The sequence below is a fragment of the Cavia porcellus genome, unplaced genomic scaffold (genome assembly GCF_034190915.1).
Source record: "Cavia porcellus strain 051 isolate PalLab524CR breed Dunkin Hartley unplaced genomic scaffold, mCavPor4.1 scaffold_13, whole genome shotgun sequence".
Classification (NCBI taxonomy): Eukaryota; Metazoa; Chordata; class Mammalia; order Rodentia; family Caviidae; genus Cavia; species Cavia porcellus.
Window position 1 is genome coordinate 7,759,414 of NW_026947496.1, and position 18,742 is coordinate 7,778,155.

At 44.1% G+C, this 18,742-nt stretch overlaps 1 protein-coding gene across 2 annotated transcripts in view; it reads right to left on the minus strand.

Moving 5' to 3' along the window:
• Gmds (GDP-mannose 4,6-dehydratase) overlaps positions 1-18,742 on the minus strand; it is a 515,013-nt gene that overhangs the window by 174,997 nt on the left and 321,274 nt on the right. The window contains exon 8 of one of the 2 annotated variants that reach the window (XM_063259789.1): positions 10,514-10,591. The exons of the other annotated variant lie outside the window; for it this stretch is intronic. Within the exon in view, the coding sequence (XP_063115859.1) occupies positions 10,514-10,591 (78 nt within the window). The remainder of the gene's footprint in view (positions 1-10,513; positions 10,592-18,742) is intronic. 2 annotated transcript variants of the gene reach the window in all.

Below are 18,742 nucleotides of genomic sequence, written 5' to 3' on the forward strand. Positions count from 1 at the left end.
TTGCTGCTATTATAGGATCAGAGGAAGTTAATAGCTTTCTTCCCTCTAAGTCATTCTGTAGGCCACAGTGGCCTCCTGATTGCTAGGTGCAAGACCTCTTCTGGAGCCCAAGAACAGCTCATAGCTGTTTCCCTTCTATCCAGGGGATGGGTGAGGCATAAAGCAGGAAGGCTTTGCACTTCAGATCTGCCTCTCTATCTATGTGTCACTTCTCAGTCTTTTCACTAAAATGAGGAATGAGGGTAATGACAACTCTTTTACCAGGGTGGGTGAAAGGAAAGTATGAACCACAAAGCTCTAAACAGAATTTACCTAGGTGTTTTAGGTATGACAAGTTTTTAGCAAAGGCACTAAGGAATAACATACATCAGTGAGAATTATGAATCCCAGGGGCAGCTCTTAGGGAAACATGACTTAATAAAAACAAACATAGTAGAATGCCATATCACTCGGGAACGCGGAAGATTTTTGTTTCAGCTTTCTGAGGATTCACCTGAACAAAGATATCCTACTCTTTTTAAGTCTTCAATGAAATCCTGAAGGCTCCTTAAGGATTTTGCAGGGATTCTTCGTTTTTGGAGCTGAAACAGCTTATGGAGGTATGTGCCAGGATAAGCGAGCAGACAGAAAATTCCAACACATCACTGGGGCAGCCTGGCTCAGGTTGCACCAATCGCCTGAACAGGGTCTCTGTGCAGCTATAGCACAAATCACAGGGCAGCATCTGTGACCTCTGTCTGTCCAGTTCCTTCTTTTTGCACTGGTAATAAGTGATTTTAAGGAAGAGTTCCTGACAGTCACAGAGGATCTGTCCCAGAACAAATAGCACAAGGTGATTTTTCAAATGGCCTCAGAAATTTAACAAAGGAAAACTTTATTATTTACATGGTTTGGCTAGCAGTAAATAAGGATTAGAGTGCAGACTATGAAAACGCCTTAGCAGTTCATTTTGTTGACCTACGGTTCCAGTGATACTTTTTGGCTTGGAAGATGTGCAGATGTACGGGTGGCCACTCACACAAGGCACCTACTACCTTTGTGAAATTTGCAGCAAGAACTGGATGCTTAGGGCAAAAGGCAGAAGAGGAAAGGTGAGGGTGAGAGTCATTTTCTGGGCTTCAAGAGAGTTCACCCTAGGAATGCTGGCTTGAGGGTATACGCTGCATAAGAATGAAAACTGGCTAAGGGAGGCCTTTCTCTCCAGAAAGCCCTTCATGTGATGGGGACTGCATTTGCTCTCTGCTGCGTGGAGCTCTGCTGCCACAGACCTGAAGGTATGAGGTGTACAGTGAACTCTTTTGGGCTGTCTCTGTGGCCACCTTCCAAATCACACATTTCCCCAACAAATGTCCAGGCCACATGAGGAAGGAAGTCTTCGGCTACTGGAGCTCATTAGTAGCACTGTGAGCGAGCACTGTCAGCTTCTCAGGGCTGGCCTCTGATCACTCACACAAAAGACGGAAAATCGCCGGTGCCGCTGGCCCTGTGCCCAGCTCCCCCGGCAGCAGAGCGCGTGAAAGCGGCCTTTTTTTATAACTGACACACTGGAGGAGGGCAAAGGGTGGCACGGACCCTCTGGCACATTAATCAGCAGGGGAATCAGCCAAATGTCACCTCCCGCTAGGCCTCACTGCCAAAACTACATGTGTCAGTGCCTCCCAGAAAAGGAAAGGCCCCAGAATAACAGGGGGCGCATCAAATGTCCTCCTTCCTTCATATGGAAAGCTCATCTCCGAGGTGTCGGGGTAAAACCTGAGAACAGCATCTGTCCTCGGAGACCCGAGAGTGATTCACTATTTCATGGCACAAAGAGGGAGGAGGACGCGGTAATAAAACTTTATAAGGTGAAATCTAAATCCTGTGTGCTGTATATATGTTAGAAACCTTTTTATGTTTTGCCTTTTCTTCCCTTCCCTTCTCCTCCCCTTCCTGAAGGAACACAACACAATGTAATTAAATGGTAAATTACGGGAGAGAGAGATGTTTAGACTCACGACAAACTGTGTGAAGAAAACAAAACTTCACACCCCACACATTTTTTGGATGACCTAGTTCTCCCAGCGAAGTTTAAAACCATAACCAAGGTTGTTTAGAGGATAATTTTCAGATGAAAGAACAGTGGGTTGAAAAGTCTTTATTATTCAAGAGTAAGATAATTTATGGAGGCAGAAATTCACACCAAACCCAAGTTGTTCATTAAGTAAACAAAGTAAATTATGAGGCTGTTGGTTAGCTTTTCTGTTTCTGGTCACTAAGTGGGAACCATGCCCTCCTTAAAATCAGTGCATACATCCCACTGGGAATAATCTCTGCATTTTCGCTCTTTAAGAATGAAGACACCTACATCAAAAACACACCCACTTATCAAGGCAGAGCTTAGGTCTGGCCAAACTCCACAAAAATTTTCAGAAGAAATACTGAGGGTTAGTATGTTAAGATGGAAACTCAGAAAGTTACAAATTTGCAGGTTAAAAGGCTTGGCCTGTACTGAAAGTTAAACCAGCTGACATCAATTTCATCAATTAGCAAGAAACTGAAAGATACTCTACAAGACTTCATTAAGGGACCACTGAAAGTTAAAAAACATTTAAATCTAAGAGAGATTCCATCTAAAATGTTCTTAGTGGTTGGGGAAAAAAGTCAGGCTATTTTAAGATACTAATTTCCATCTGGCAGAGCAGAGCCAGACCTACAATACTGCGTTTCCCTGAGCAATTGCTCTGAGGTCCCGGGGGCAGTGAGGGTTACGGTGTCAGTGTCACCATGATGCATCTTCTGTCTGCTGGCTCCAGTTGGGACCCGTCTTGTCTTAGTGCGTGACATCTATGTGGAGAGTCAGCAACTCCCTCTTTCATTAAGTAACAAAACACAACAAAAGCTCTTATTTACAGTGCTTTGGAAGATTCAGTGTAAGTACCAGCACTGGGATTTTAACACACTTCCAACCTGAGTGCAGCATTACTCTGTGCCTAAAGATTCAAGGGTAATTTCTTACTAAACTGTATCATATGCAATAATTCCCAAATAACTCATTTTTTAAAAATTCAGACAATGGATTCATAGGGGTAAAACCTCAAAATTTAACAAGGCATATCGTGACCTGTCTTCGTGTGGCACCTGGAAAGCCCCATCTGGCTTGCCCCTTGCCCTGCATCAGGCAGCGTTCACATTCCTGCTCCCTCGCTGTCTTTCTTTGTACTCTATACGCATTGTTTTGGCCTGGCCTCTTCAATTTAACATCTTTTGGAGGAGTTTCCATTTTATGGAGAATGTTCTTCTACAGTGGATGTGAACAACTACAGATCTGTCAAAATTTAATTTTTTAATTTGGTTTTCTATTAATGAGCATAGGCTTTCCATTTTGCTACTTCTGAAAGAAAGGAAAGAAAACAGAGGGAAAGAAAGGAAGGAAGAGAAAGAAAAGAGAGGCAGGGAGGGAGAGCTAAATAAAAAAATGCTTCAGACTTTTAAATCTTGCCACTCTGTTTGGTGGCTCTACCTCAACACACCTGACCACGTGCATTTAGTGGTTTCGGTCCTTGAATTTGATACGTCACCAGTTTGTCGTCTACCTATTTTAAACACTAATGTATCCTGTTTTAAACTTTTATATTTTTAATAAGTCTTTATCGAGTGTCAACTCTGGCCACTAGAGGTGGAGGAAGGGAGATAAACATTGCTGGTGTCCAGCGGTTTGTAACGTCATTAACGAGACAACGCAAGCACCGTTCAGAGTGCCGAAAGCAGGGTATGACCAAGTGTCCACATAATAGCTGCTGGAACTTAGATGAGCTACGTACACTAGTAAAAAGCATGCTTGCCAGGCATGGTGCAGCACACCTGAAATTCCAGTGTTAGCGGGTGCTGAGGCAGGAGGATCATGGGTTCGAGCCCAGGCTGCGTTACACAGAGCCACAGCACAATGAGATCCTATCCCAAAACAAATTTTTAAAATTGTTTAAGATTACAAGAGTTTGGGCCAGAAATAGGAGTTTAAAGACAAAATATGCCGCTCACTTGCCCTACGTCCTGCAAGCTCTTTCGAGTCTCTCAAGGCTGTTCCCTCCTCCTCCCTCCAGGGCTGCCAGAAGGAGCAAAAGCAAAGACATGCTCATTTCCCAGGAGGTACTGGCCTCAAAACATAACAGAGAAAAGAAAGCAAGCCCTTTCAGCCGTATGGGGATCGTACCCAGGGACCGCCCTGAGCCATTAGTTTTTACTAGTTTGTATCTGGAGACTGAGTCCTGCTAAGTTGCCCAGGCTGGACTGAACTTGTGAACCTCGGCTTCCTTGCAGCTGGGGTTACAAGTGCACACTGCCACACCAGGTAAGAAAAGAAGTTCTCCACTGTGGGCCTTCACTGAGTGGGAGAGGGAAGGGACCAGGTGGGCCGGAGGATGTGACCCTGCATTGTGTAAGGGGACTGTCAGGGGTATTTCTCTTGAGGACGGATGGAGACCATCATGCTGAGATAGGGCACATCTGTAGGGATTGGCATCTACACTCTGCCTCTTAGTAAGGGAAGTAAATTCCTAACTGGGAGGACAGCAGCATCGTGGTGGTGGGGTTGTGTCCAATTTGTGGAATTTTTATTTTGCCTTTACAGAAAATTAGTGAAAATTGAAATAAAAGGAAATATGTAACTATAAACCAATAATAAACCTTGTAATATATACATTTAAATTACTAAATTGATGTCTTTTTAGGCTAGGTGATTAGACTATTTTATAAGTTCTTAGACTTTTTTGTATCTCTAAATTAGATAATGAGTGCAAGATGGGGATATAATTTAAATAGCTGATTGTGAAGAACCACAAATAACATTTTAAAAGATTTTTTTATGGCAGTAATTCTTAAAGGTATCGATTTGGTAATACAGTAAAAAGTAACATCAACAAAGAGGAGGCTGCCAATTTAGTGTTCAAAAGGGTAACAGAGTTTTTCATTTGCTCTATTTTCTGGTATATATATATATATATATATATATATATATATATATATATATATATCTTATTCTGCAGTGTCTTGCTAGCCCTGCAGATTCAACACTCATTCACAGTACTTTTGTTGTGTCACTGGAAGAAAAGTCTAAGGGTGAACTTGACTGTGATACAGGGAGCCAGCAGAGGCTACAGTGCTCACGGCGAGGTGCCAGGTGCCACAGTTTTGTCGAATCTGCAAGTATCTGGAAAGTACAGATGTGCACCTTATGATTAAAATTACCTATCTCTTTAGTAGCATGAAATTAACTACTGAATTCAATTCACATTCATAAGTTAGGACCACGAAGACAGCCAGTAAAAGGGAGATCAGGAAAAAGAGGTCAATAACCTGTGCTTCTTTATGAAGCTGGTAGTGTCTGCCCCTTTCTTCCTATCACAATGGATGCACTCTTGGAAAGGCCTTGTTCTTCTGAGCCAACTTCTCCTTCTAACGGAGGACACCTGAATTACATAAATCTCTATCACAAAGTTACATTTTCTGTGCAGAGCAAGAGCTGTCAGGAAAAAGGTAATGAAGAAGAATAGCTTAGACAGAGGGATTTAATGATATCCAGCTGCTATTCCATGTTACTTGCGATAAGACTTTGTTTTAACTTTACAATAGAGAAAGTTTGGGAAAAGGCTAAAAATTCATACACAGGAAGTGGAAGCCTTTATATTTTCATTTGCTCAATTTCCGCTAACTTTTGCAGTTATGTTCACAACAAGTTTAACTTTCAGAATGTTCAAACGTGTCATTGTAGGACTTTAAAAATAAAATTTAAGTTGTATTAAAAAGTGCAGAAATATTGCACCTCAGGGAAAAGACATATAGCCTATTTTGGCTCACCATGTGCAGATGGTAAGATAAACCAGGAAAAGCCTAGGATTGTTTCTGTGTTTACTATAACTATATGCCTTTGCTGTGGTGATTTTCTTGCAATTACCAAAGGCCACAAGGTGCTGGAGAGAGCTCTTTGCTCATGGCATGCTTGGTAGCCATTTCTTTGCAACATATAATAAGTTACTGTGAAACCAGACACGTGCAGTCTTTGGAGAATGGAAACCCTGAACAAATTACATTTTATCAAGCTCAGATTCCAATACAATGTGACTTTTTAGATTCCTAATCTGGTATTTGCATACAGGATGTGTAATGGCATTACTCAAAGTGCTCGCCAGAGTGCCAGTCCTCTGTACCAAACCCTGAATTTTGTAGGGGCGGGCCAAGGTATGATTAACCCTTGCCTGGGGAAGGAGGCGTCTGGGAAACACTGTGGCAGCCGTTCTAGGCGCACTGCAGAGGCTGAGCCTGTGGACCATGAACATTCTCCCTGGGCCGACTGCAGAGACGTCAAAGAGTTAAAGGGAAGGCCAATGTTCTTTCAGCCTAATGAAGCCTTCCTGCGGGAGTTCCTTCCCCAGTGAGTGGGAAAGGCCGGGACACACGGCTGGGCTTTGTGCACTTTCCCACAGGTCTGGACAGGATCTGCGGCGCAGGATCTCATGTTCAGAGAGGAAGGAGACAAGGGCCTCACAGGGAGCAAACAGGGGGGTTTTGGAGAGCAGCTCAGCAGCCCCTGGCTGTGCCGCCACCTTGCTCTGTGAAGGCTTGACAAAGAAAAGCACTACTTTTTTTTCCCTTAAGGGCAAAAGGTGCTTGAGGGTCAGTGGCAGGTACCTGTCTGCAGGCATTTTATGCTATTGGTGCAAACCTCCCACGAGTTGAACTTAAGGGAACGTTCAGTCCTAGCAGGAAGTCTCCAGACACAGGAAAAGCTAATAAAACCAAAAGGGAGGAGGCTCTGCCCTCCTCCTCTGACCAGCCTCCTCCAACAGCTCACGTTACAAATTTGCAAACTAATTACTTAGAGCCAGACGTATTAAAAAATTTCCCTTTACAACTGAGGGAATACGGAGAGATTCAAAATATAGTACTTGGCTCCAGACTTAGATAGGGTTCTGAATTTAAAAGTCTAATTAAGGCGAATCCTGTTTGCCATGTAGTTCTCTCACACACGAGCATTATTGAAATTACTCTTAACAACTTAATTGATTTAACCAATACCTCAAGTAAGGATTATGCAGTAATTAATTCAGCCTGCAGAAGCCTGGGTATTAGGGGTGATGAGGTTTTCTGTAATGGCGTTGGCTATTTTTTCCACATAAATTTATCTTTATGGAATTCTAGGTTTGACAATTTTTTCTACATGGCACCTACATAGCAGTGGAAATAAAACAGTAAAAACAGCCTACAGGCTAACTTACACAGGATGATTTCTGATTAGCACTGAGATTGGGGTAAGGAATGAGGGATCCCTTTTCCATTTCATCCCCTTGGAGTTCTCTTTGGAAAAGGGAAACAGAGACAGCAGCATTTCATGACTCACCCTCTGCAACAGCATTCCAAGTGTGATTTACTTAATATAGCCTATAAATCATCTAATGCAGAAATAATCTCAAGATCTGCATGTAAACACAGCTATTAAGATATTACAAGTACTCTGTTTGCTTAGTGTTCATAGGGATATCTCATCTGAAGGTAAACAGCCTTTGCCCTGAGGTGGGGCAGCCAAAGTAGCGTCCAAATCACACGCCCGGCCGAGTGTGCTGAACTTAGGTAAAATGCCGTGTTACCTAAGCACAAGTGTGTGACTGGGGATGGGACAGCTCTGCCTTTAGTGGACATTCTTCTGCTCTCAGTTCACTGTACTCATTTGGAAATCTAATTCACCTAATTTCACTGCTGGTAAGAGCACAGGTTGGCAATTATTTATTCAATTATTTTCTGTTATAGAAAAAAGTGAGCATGTCTTTTTGACTACATTTGTTTTAGAGATTTGCTCAGTGACAGCCCCTAGGCATTTATTTTTAAATAAATAGTGAGCCAGGGGACCTAGGTATGTGTTTTGGTAATACTTATTATTGGCTCATAAGACATTCTGTAGTGCAGTAATCTATAACTGTAAGCAATCATCCTCCCGATTAGGACTGAGTTAAAAACTGTAAACCACCTACAACTGCTAGCATTATCCCTAACCTCTGTAAGGTGGTAATCCAGCATTGGTTGTTAGCTGTCAAATTTATTTCCCTTTGGTGAAATATTCCCTGGATTTAATTAGGAGTCATTCTTGATATTTTATGGAGCTGATCCCAAGCACTGTGCCTTTGACGTTTAACCCCTGACCCTTAAATATTTACCAGCTTTTAAACTCCTTGTGTACAATTATCCCTTCAAGTATATCTCAGATCTATCATTTTGACCACTCTAGTAAATTCCAAGTCAAATGCACTATTGGAACTGATGTTCTAGTTTTCACCTTGCAAGTGGAAATGAGACCTGGTTGTTCTACAGTGAGCTCCACCAGACAGAGTCAAAGCACCTACTGCTCTGTGCCAATGGTGCAGGAGCAGGATAGGCTCCCAGTCAAGAGTCACAGTGACAACGGTGACAAGCAGGAGGCAGGCCACATGGCTGCAGCTGCTTTTTGGGCACTGGGCAGCCCATCATGCCTCTATGGGAGCCTTAAAAAAAAAAAAAGCTCCAACTCACAATCCAGAAAGGAGCATTTATGAGCAATTTCCCTTGGATTTTTGGAAGTATGACTTGAGTATGGCTTAGAAAATGTATCTGCTTAAACCTCTCTGAGTTTTCCTAGGTAGCAGCTGCCTTAATAGAGCACTGCCAGGAAGGGGCTCTATCTCTTCTACCCTAGCATAAGAAAAAATTCTCATGGCATCCAATGCAGAAAACTAGTGCTCTTCAGATGCTATAATTTTAGAACTGTATTTCAATTTAGAAGATTGAGGAAGAAAAGACCCTCGTTAGGCAATATCCAAAGTCAATAGGTAAGCGGATGCTGGGTGCTTGCTGTACACTCTGCAAGACCTCTTGGGAAGGAAGGTCCAGCGCATCCTTGCTTCTGGGCCAGAGCCACCTGCCATTGGCTCCACCGCCTGGCTGCTCCCAGACTCCAGTGTGCCGCACACAGCAGGTGCTCGAGAACTGGAAATAAACCTAACAGTCTTTTAAGGAAGCTTCCAGAGGCAATCACACCTACCAGAAATGACAGCGAGGCCTGCGCAAGCACCAAGAAGAATGTGACTGCAAGTGAAAAGCAATCAGAGCCAGAAAAACAGAAGCCTGTGCCCCTGCTCTCCCTCCCAGCCCCACTCTGTCAGAAGAGAAGAGGAGAACAGGAGATGCATTTGCTGCTAGTGGGGAGCCCATAAGCTGAGTCTAATTAGGGCCAGATGCCGGCTTTTGGCTACCTTAAGAAATGCAAGTCTGGGTCAGCTGCACTTGCACACAGAATGCCAGTGGAGGCTCCGGGCTCTGGGGGCCAGCTGGCCCACAAGCCTGCTTCCTGAAGGATGCCAAAGCCAGTGTGCAAGTCAGCTGGGGTTAAAATGAGAAGCTCCATGCACTGTGTGGTCCTCAGTGCAATCCCAGGAAGGGTGTGGGCTGGGTGAGACACCTTGGTGGCAGCTGAGTGCCTCTTCCTTCTTGGTGAGGCCGCCTGCCTCATTACCCAGTGCCCCTGTGCAGGGTGGGCTGCGGTTTATAAGCTGATCTCTTTCCTGTTTTCCCAAGGGTAACACAAGGGGCAACAGCACACAGAACTCAAGTCAGACATTTTACATTCCCTGGACTTTTTTTTTCCTCAAAAACTTTAATAAGTAATGTTTTAAGGTGGGAAAAGATCCTACGTAGTTAAAGAATAAGGCTGATAAGTTGGGAGGTGTTAAATCTTTAGGGAGTATTAAAGTGCTAGAAGTGCTAAAAAAGAAAAGAGAAAAGAAGAAAGAAAGAAAAGGTCTCCTTCTCCTCTAACCCTTTGCTTTCAGAACAGCCTGGAATATTTCAAGGCCTTCCTTGTTCTCTGTTTGGTCTTAGTTCAAAGGTGAATATTTTGTGGGGAAGATGCTGACTAAGCACAGTTCAGTCATTTGCAGGAAACATGACACTGGAAAACAGTATGTTTCCTCCCAAAGCCTAAACGCAAAGTGAACTTCTATGAAGCTCAACAAATTCCTAAATAGCTGATACTCAAATGCTGAGGTTTCTGAAGTTCTTAGTAAAGATCAGTGTCACAGCAGAGCCACTTCTCACCTAAACTCTGTCCCAAAGCTAAGAAAGAGGAAGATGTGCAGATTAGGACAGAGCAGAGGATTAACAGTACTTTACATATTTGTCCCTGTTTCTGCTGCAGCATCACTGCCACACGAACGTCCTCCCTGGTCATGTAGACAGAGGGGTGTGTGTAGGCACGGTGCAGAGGGGAATGGTGGCAGATCATGACAAAGGGTGCTAACGGGCTCCAGGATGAGGACTGCCCCATTTGCCTCATCCCCTGATGTCCTGCTGGTAAGCAGTCCCTACAGGCCACCGGAGGTACTGCTCTAACTACCACTTCTCTGCATCCCCGACTACTGTCTTCAAGGACTTCCTCCTATCTGCTCTGGATACTCTTCTGGCTCAAATGGCCTTCAAACTTGGGTGTAACGCGCACAGACTCTTCAAGACTCACCATGAAAGCCCTCCTCCAAGAGACCTGAGCTGGCTTTGTCCAGATGGCCAAGGCTGTTCCCGGGAGCTTTCTTCCTTCCTAAAAGAACACTGGCACCATCAGGACATCCATCCTCACGCCTGTACTTTATGGGCACTGCCCAAGGTAGAGCCCGGGGCCCACAGAGCACTCCTACTCCCCCAACCAGGAAATCGCCTATAGGCGTGCATAGCCCACGCCTAGCCAGGCGACTGGGGAGGGACCTGCTGGGGGCCTCTGGCAAGGCCCTGGGATATAGCTTCCTTCCTGTAGATGGAGAAGAATGTAGCCCCAACTGCTCTTGGCCACTGGCCAGTCTCGAGCCAAGACAGCAGAGACAACGACAGCCTGGGTGCTGGACAACGCTGGATGGCCAAGAGGAAAGCCAGCCTCCCTCTGGGAGCCACCATACACATATCCTATGGGTATGGCCAATGTGACTCAACTTTCTGCAGTCAATAAACATGTCCTCATTATTTCTTGGTGAGGGATGAGCTGCTATCTTTCAAAGGTTCCTGTGACGTACAGAGACTCACAAGAAACTCGCGGTGTCAGTGTGTGTGTTTAACAAAGAAATACCCAGCTCCCTGCATGGTGTGGCAAAGCGCAGATGAGCCTCACCAAATGCTGACACCCAAAGAGTCCCTCAGAGTGCTGCAGGTGACAACCACCAGCAGGCAGACTACACCCATATGGGTCAAAAGGAGACATCTGTCAGCCCGCTGGATCTAAAAGAGAACCTACATCAGTGCACAGTAAGGTGGGGAAACAGCAGGACCACAGAGCCCGGGGCACCCCACTGCAAGGGGTGTTCCGCTTAGAACACACAGTTCTGCACAGGGCAGCTTCCTGTTACTGTCATGTCCCACCCCAAGAAGAAGGGAGGGGAGAAGAGGTGGGGATGCTGCCTCTGTGCCCGGCAGGAAGCTGGGCTGTTCGTTCACTAGTCACAAGCGCAGGTTCACCTACAGCAACGCTGTTCTCATCCTGTTCATGGGTTTGTCTTTAGTGCAACTATACAGCTAATCCTGGAAACAGGATTGTTTTTCACAGGAAATATGACAGATGGTGAGCACTGGATTAGGAGTTTTATAGATGCTATGGGATTTAGTTCTCACAATAATCCAGCTTGCTATAGCTCATTACCTTCAAAATTAACAACAGATTAAATGGCTGAGGTGGGGACTGAACATACATTTGTCATTAAACTTGGTGTTTTTGCCAATATAGCATATTACTGAAATAAAAAGAAGCTAAAATAAAACTTCCCACAAGTAGAAGGACTTTTTCTCAAATCAGAACACCAAGGAGAACCCATGAGAAACAATAAGTGGACCAGATGCAACTTGCCCACAATTTGATGCTCACATTTGGTCCCAGAGGACTGGGGAATTACGAGAGAATGCTCAGTGGGTCTGAGACATCAAAATGTACCGTGTGTGTGTGTGTGTGTGTGTGTGTGTGTGTGTGTGAGCGTGCGTGCGTGTGTAAGTACTATTATCAATAAAAAATAAAATACTGTCTATCAAATCTATCTACTGCTAGTGATCCTAGGGATTGAACCCAGGGCCTCTGCATGAAGCTCCATCCCCAGCCTTTTTATATTTTATTTTAATATAGGGACTTACTAAGTTGCCCAGTTTGGGCTTGAATTTGTGATCCACCTACCTCATCCCTCTCACGGTGCTAGGATTATAATAAGCAAGCACTACCATATCCAGCAAAACAAAATAAAATTTTAAAAAAGGAAAAATGAGCATTACAGCAAATATACCTTAAATAATTTTTACCTATGTCAGAATTAAGTTTAAAATTCTTGGCATACATACATTTTCCATTTAGCTTGAATTTTCAAACTTAAAGCTTTTTATTATTATTATTTTTTTACATTTAGCTTGAGTTTTCCTAAACCAGTAACAGTCTTCCTTATTAGAGAAAATATTCCAGAACTTTGCATCAGAAAAAACAATAGCTTTTGTCCTTTTTCTTGATGAATCTGAAAATAAACCTGATTTTAGTGTTCTTTTTGTTATTTACAATATTTTGAATCGTAGTTAGAGAAAAGAAAATAACAGTGCAAGCTGTGTATAGCAACTTTTAGTGACATTAATACATGAAAGCACATTTCAAAATAACTTTTGGCCCAAGTCCAAATACATTCTTCTATAAATACATTAACTTTTCTCAGACAACTTCCTCTAAGTGGGAGAAATCTGCAAGAAGAACTGCCTTCGTAACCTAAAAGCAGTGTTCTTTTGTGGATGGGTAATAACTAGATGAAGCGGGTCTCTTCAAATGAAATGGGAATTTGGTCGCAGAAGAAATCTTGGGGGTTTTGCTGTAACAGCCAGTAAATGTTGCTAAAGCTCAAAGCCCTTAAATCATGGACTGTTAATATTTTTCTCATGTTCAAAGTGATTATAAAATGAGACTCTGGTTACAGAAGAAAACTAGAAACATCTGAAATGATGGCAAGACAAATTGTTTTCATGTCACAGACATTTTACAACTGAGATGGAGGCAATTTGTCAGCAGCATCATCTGACTGCAGTGTTCTCTATCGCACATAACAGATGCAACTCATGTGCGATCACAGAGTGAATTAACAGCAGAGAGCTAACAGGACTCACTGTCACAGTTCACTGTCCCATAGCCAAAACTGTACTTCAGGTCTTAATGGAAGCAAAATAAGAAGAGATGCTCTGCACTGCTAATGGACGATGGACACGGTTATAGCCACGCACGCGCACGCACACACACACACACACACACACACAGCACACACATACTGATGCAAACACAGATCTCACTGAAAATGCACACTTACAGCTACAGCCATGTTTGCTAACTAACCGCCTCCCTGCTTATTAACACTATATGCATGTCTGGCCAGGTGAGTGCTGGGGCATCTGGAGTACGTGAGACCTCCAGCTCTTATCACTTACTTTTTTACTCCAACCTCAGCCCTCACCACGGCCCCTCCTTACAGTTTTAAACTCTGCCCCGGGGATCCCTTTCTGAACAGCATTAAGTCCTCCTAGCAATATCCAGGCACGGTGACATCGTAAAATCAGCCTGAAGCCTAGGCCTGCAGTGTGAGTCCCCAGGAAGCCACTTGTCCTGTGGTCTCCCTGGCAATAAGAGGTGGGCAGCCAGGTGAGAGTGCCAGACACCATGATTTTTAAAAAATCTTTTTAAGAAATTTAAGATTGCAAACATATGTCTCTATACTGGATCATTCAAATTGCAACTTGCAGTCTGGGAAACCAGCACTGGGAAGGCTGCGCATGGTGCAAGAGGCACTGTGGATGAGGAGTGTGAATGGGATGTAGCCAGAAGCAGGAGCAAGGCACAGCACGGTACAGCGTGGCATGGCGCAGCGTGGCCCCTGGAGGGCAGCTACGCAGAGCATTTCACGGCTCCCATCTTTCAGGGTACATCAGATTCAGCATAGCTCTGACTAAACCAAGAAGCAGAAACTGGCAAAGCAAGATGATGAGCATTAAAGCAGAGATACCTAAAATACAGAAACAAAGCAGATAAGGCTAGGCATTGTGTTACACACCTGTAATACCAGTTCTCTGGGAGGCTGAGGCAGGAGGATCACAATTTGAACCCAGCATATGCAACTCAGTGAAACTTTATCCCAAAATAAACACAAAAAATACAAGAGCTGGAGATGCAGCTTAGTGGAAAGGCCCTGCGTTCAATCCTCAGTATTAGACAAAAAAAGAAGAAAAAGGCAAATGAGCTCATTCTTGATGCTAGAGATGTATTTAAGGAGTATCACCGTATCTATTTTGTTGGAGATAGGGTAAATGTTCTTGGAGAACTCTACAGTGTGGCTAGAGTCAAGGGGGCAGCAACAAAATCTCTGTTCTTGGCAATGTTTAGAGGCTTACAATAGCAGAAGCCTCTCCAGGCTGTGGTTCTTAAATTACATCAGCTGACTTTCAATCTAAGTCCACATCAAGTCTTTTTCTGCGTCTCCCGTGCCGCCTCACATTCTCCAATCAGCACTCAGATCTCTATGTCACCGCCTCACATTCTCCAATCAGCACTCAGATCTCTGACTATGCACCAATCCTAAGTTTCTTAGACAGGAATGGAAGTACTCCTAGTGAGACAGATGCCCCTACAAGGAAGGTTTAAACCCTGGAGCCTTTCTGAATGCATCTTTTCCTCCAGCCCAACAGTGGTACTTGGTAAATTCTGCAGTGCCCATCGAGGCAATATCTCTAAGCCAAGGTTGAAATTCTAGTTTGTATTGCTCTGGGTATTGGGTTAACCAAGAGAGACAAGGTCTCTCAGTGAGGGGGGCACAGGCCTGGGAAAGGAGTGCGTGGAGAGGGGAGAGAGTGCAGGAACATTCATGCAGAGGAGAATGAGAAACCATCCTTGTATTGGGGAAGCATCTCTGAGGCAGGGACACTCAATTGAGAACTGGAAATTGCACGGTGGAGGCCAGTGGTTGTCGGGGCACTGCTGTTGATGCTTTCAAAGTCCACTGTAAGCCACACCCACCCGTGACAATAGAGTGACTTGTGGACTTCTCATCCCCGTGCTTAAATTCCCCATGACCAGGCCTGGGCTGTCTTGTCATCTGCTGCTTGCCTTTAGCAAGGGATGCTGGTGGCAGAGTAGAGAGCTTCACTGCCCAGTCCCTGCTCACCTGCTGGCTGCCACATCTCTGCTCACCAGGCTCCTCCACCTGGATGCCCAGTGTCTCAGTGCTGCCTATCTTTCACACTGGCCCCAACAGTATCTCCCCTATGAAACCTCCCTGAGTCCCTAATGGCCAGCTGCACCCCAACTCCTCCTGGCTTTGCTGGAAACCACTTTATCCTTTCTCTGAACTCCTGGTACTCCTCTAGAGCCTGAAAGCTCTCTGCCTTGGGTCATTTATGCCAGTTGACTTAACCTCTCTTCCCTTTATTTCTGAGTGCCAACTATGTGCCCAGAAAACCACTATATACAAACACTGGAGGGAAGATGGTAAATCCCACTTTCAGCACTATGTGCTAAGAAGGGCCTTTCAGATATGGGATGGGAATGTCCACAGGGCAGGGCTGCACAGAGCTAAGCTAGGGAGAGGTGTGGGGCAGAGACAAAAATGTGCAAATAAGTAGATGCAGTAGATGAAAGCCTGGTGCCAGGTGTGTATAAAGCATAGTGAGAGGGTGTGGGAGAGGATGGCAAACAGCATACTACTTTTAATACCAGAGAAGAGTTCTCAGAAGCAGCATTACTGACATCTTGAGCTGTACCTTGCTGGCGAGACTGTCCTACAGCCTGGATGCTTACCACACCCTGGCTTGTGTCTTTGCACCTGTCTCTTCCCAGCCACCGCAACCCAACCACAGCCCCTAGTTAAATGTTCAAATGCCTTCTAGGAGGGAAAACTACTATTGCTGGAGAACAACTGGCCTAGATCCATACAGGTAGGTCTTAAACATGGTTCTTCTTTCAGTGATTTGGTCCCGTGCTGACTGAACTGCTAAGCAAACACTCAATATACATCTGTTATGTGTAAGAAACACTGACAGCCTACAGTGATTCATAAATACTCAGTAAAGAAATGAGAGAAATTGCTACATTTCAAGGAAAACCCTGATAATATAAAACCTTGAGGATACTACATGATATGATCATTGTAAGAATGTGGATCAAACCATCACCATCATGCATCTACATCCCACATGTGCTAATGTACAAACAGCATAGGGCAAGAGGGACTGAGACAGTTGTGTCTATGCTGATCTTTCTTGAAGAGCATGAGAGGGGGAGAAGCAAACAACATTTCTTTTATTTTCCAGACCTAAAAAAGACTGTTTACACAAAATGAAAGACAAAAGTTTATTGGCATGAACTCATGAAGGTTCTTTATTTGCAACTGGCTTGTGAATACACAGCAAATGCTCTTACATTATATGGAGGAAAACATTCTGTCACTGCAAAAACAAATCACAGAATCAATGATTCTGTAGCTTTTCCCTGCATTTGGCATTTGTAAAGCTCGATCCTACTCTGCAGATATTCACTGTAAGACTCACCCTGCCATCTCCTGTCAGCACTTCAGACGGACGCTCCACGCTGTGTTATGTAAAACAGCAACACCATCAGGATTACCATTACACAGTTTTGCAATCCCTTCTCCCTAACAAAGAACTTCTCAAAACTCTTTTGCAGAGCTAGAATTGCTCAGAAAAAGTGGGTGTTCTTTGCAAAATGTGAAGTTTGTTTTTCACAAGAAGGAAGTGAAGTTTGAAAGAGCTTTTGTACCCGAAGACATTCACTGCACGCAAAATACCATTTGTGCCCCTGCGAATGATCCTTGCGTGTGGCCAGGCGGAAGGTCAGAGACAGCCTCTCTCTCCTGGGCATCTTCTTCCCCATCATTCTTGAGCGAGCTTCTGGGCTTTCTGCTAACTACCTCCAAATAAAGGCAAGAACTGGCAGCAAACAGATGGCCACATTTTGGAATAGTTTCTTCCTTGTGCCAAGCTGCTATCGGGTGTAAATACATTCCCAGACTGTGTCAGAAGTGTACTCTTTTTGCTTCAGTCTCAGTGTCTGTTACCCTGGTTGTGTTCATTACAAACTCATTACCGAGCACGTAAGTGTCAAAATACATGTGTTGTGAGGCTCTTCTGCCTACACACAGTAAAACTTTTATCTTGGCCACTAAATACTGCTTTTTATCTTTGTCAGTTTTCAATTAATTTACAATGCTGGCTTGTTTATCAAAACTGGAAATGAGCCAGGGCTTCAGAGTATTTGATGAGCTTTACAATAACCCTGAATGCACCTGTTAATTTTGCCTCTGGGTAAACAGTTAAAACCTCCTCAGCTATTTCCTCAAATTGGGTGGAAACAAAGAACATGAGATTTAAAAAAAAGGTTAGATTAGGGAATTGGAGATGCATTAATTTAAAAAGGGAACAGGGTCAAACGAGGGCTAGGAGGCTAATAAGTACAGAGCACACAGCAGAAAAGCTCCCAGCAGGGTAAGAGTTCACTCAATTTATCCGGCGATCTATTCCAGACGCAGTCAATGATACATTATTGGATCCAGACCTGCGAGTGCTCCCTCAGACCCACCTCGCTGAAGTGTCACTGCCCTCACCCTTTTAGAAATATTGCTATTACCCAAACCTGTTCACAGAGTGCGCTTACTCAGCTGGCAGCCCCCTGACTTCTGTTCTTTATGGTGCTCCCTCTCCTTCCCACTCCCCTCTCTGCTGTGGGAATTAGGCATAACAACCACCATGCAAACCGCAGAACACCCAAGTTGATCCTTCTCTACGAGAATTTTAGTGCTTTATTACACGGAAAGCCAATCCCAGGGATAACAGACTATAAACAACAGCAAATGCTCTATCAAGCAGGCTGTGCGAGGTTAAGGACTTGGAGAGATTTACTAGAGGGGCTGTGGGTGGGGCTGCTCATCAATCAAACACTCTTTTGTACACAGTAGATAAATGTTTTAGAAAAGAAGAATGGAACATGAGCCATTCTGGTTAAGATGTTTAGAAATATTTATGTTTATTCCAAACAGTTAGTGGGAAAGGCCGAGAGATTAACTGTAATTAAGGTTGTCTTCTCTCACATTTTAATTATTATTAATGTGGAGAGCTGTAAGACTGAGAAGACACAGCATTTTATTGCAACAGGAAATAAGTTTTAGGTGTTTGCTGATAACATTTCAACATTTAAATATTTAAATGCACTTGGCAAACAATAATGTACTCATATTTAAGGGGTTTACTGGAAACAATGTGCTTATAAAGTCAGGAGCTCCGGGGAAGGACTCTGCTCCCTGCCTGTGGAGCTGGTTGCGTGCAGGCATCTACACTGTACAGCAGGCCCATAGAGGCTGGCACTTGGCGAAGGACTGGGTCTGTAGGGCTGTACCCACGGGTCAGCTTATGAGGAGGAGAACAACACTAACCTGCCGGAGCGTTCCTTCCTCTGGACCTGCCCACTGAACACCCAATTTTTAAAAAATAATAACTCTATGAAAGAAAGCTGGGCAGGAGATGTAGATCAGTAGTAGAGTGCTTGCCTAGCATGCTTTGAGGCCCTGGGTTTACTGACCAGCACCACAATAAAAATCCCTTCCAAAAATGGGACTGAGACCTGTCCACAACACAATCAATACTCTTAATGGCAACAGCACCTTTTATTTAGGGAAATTCACTTTCAAAGGGG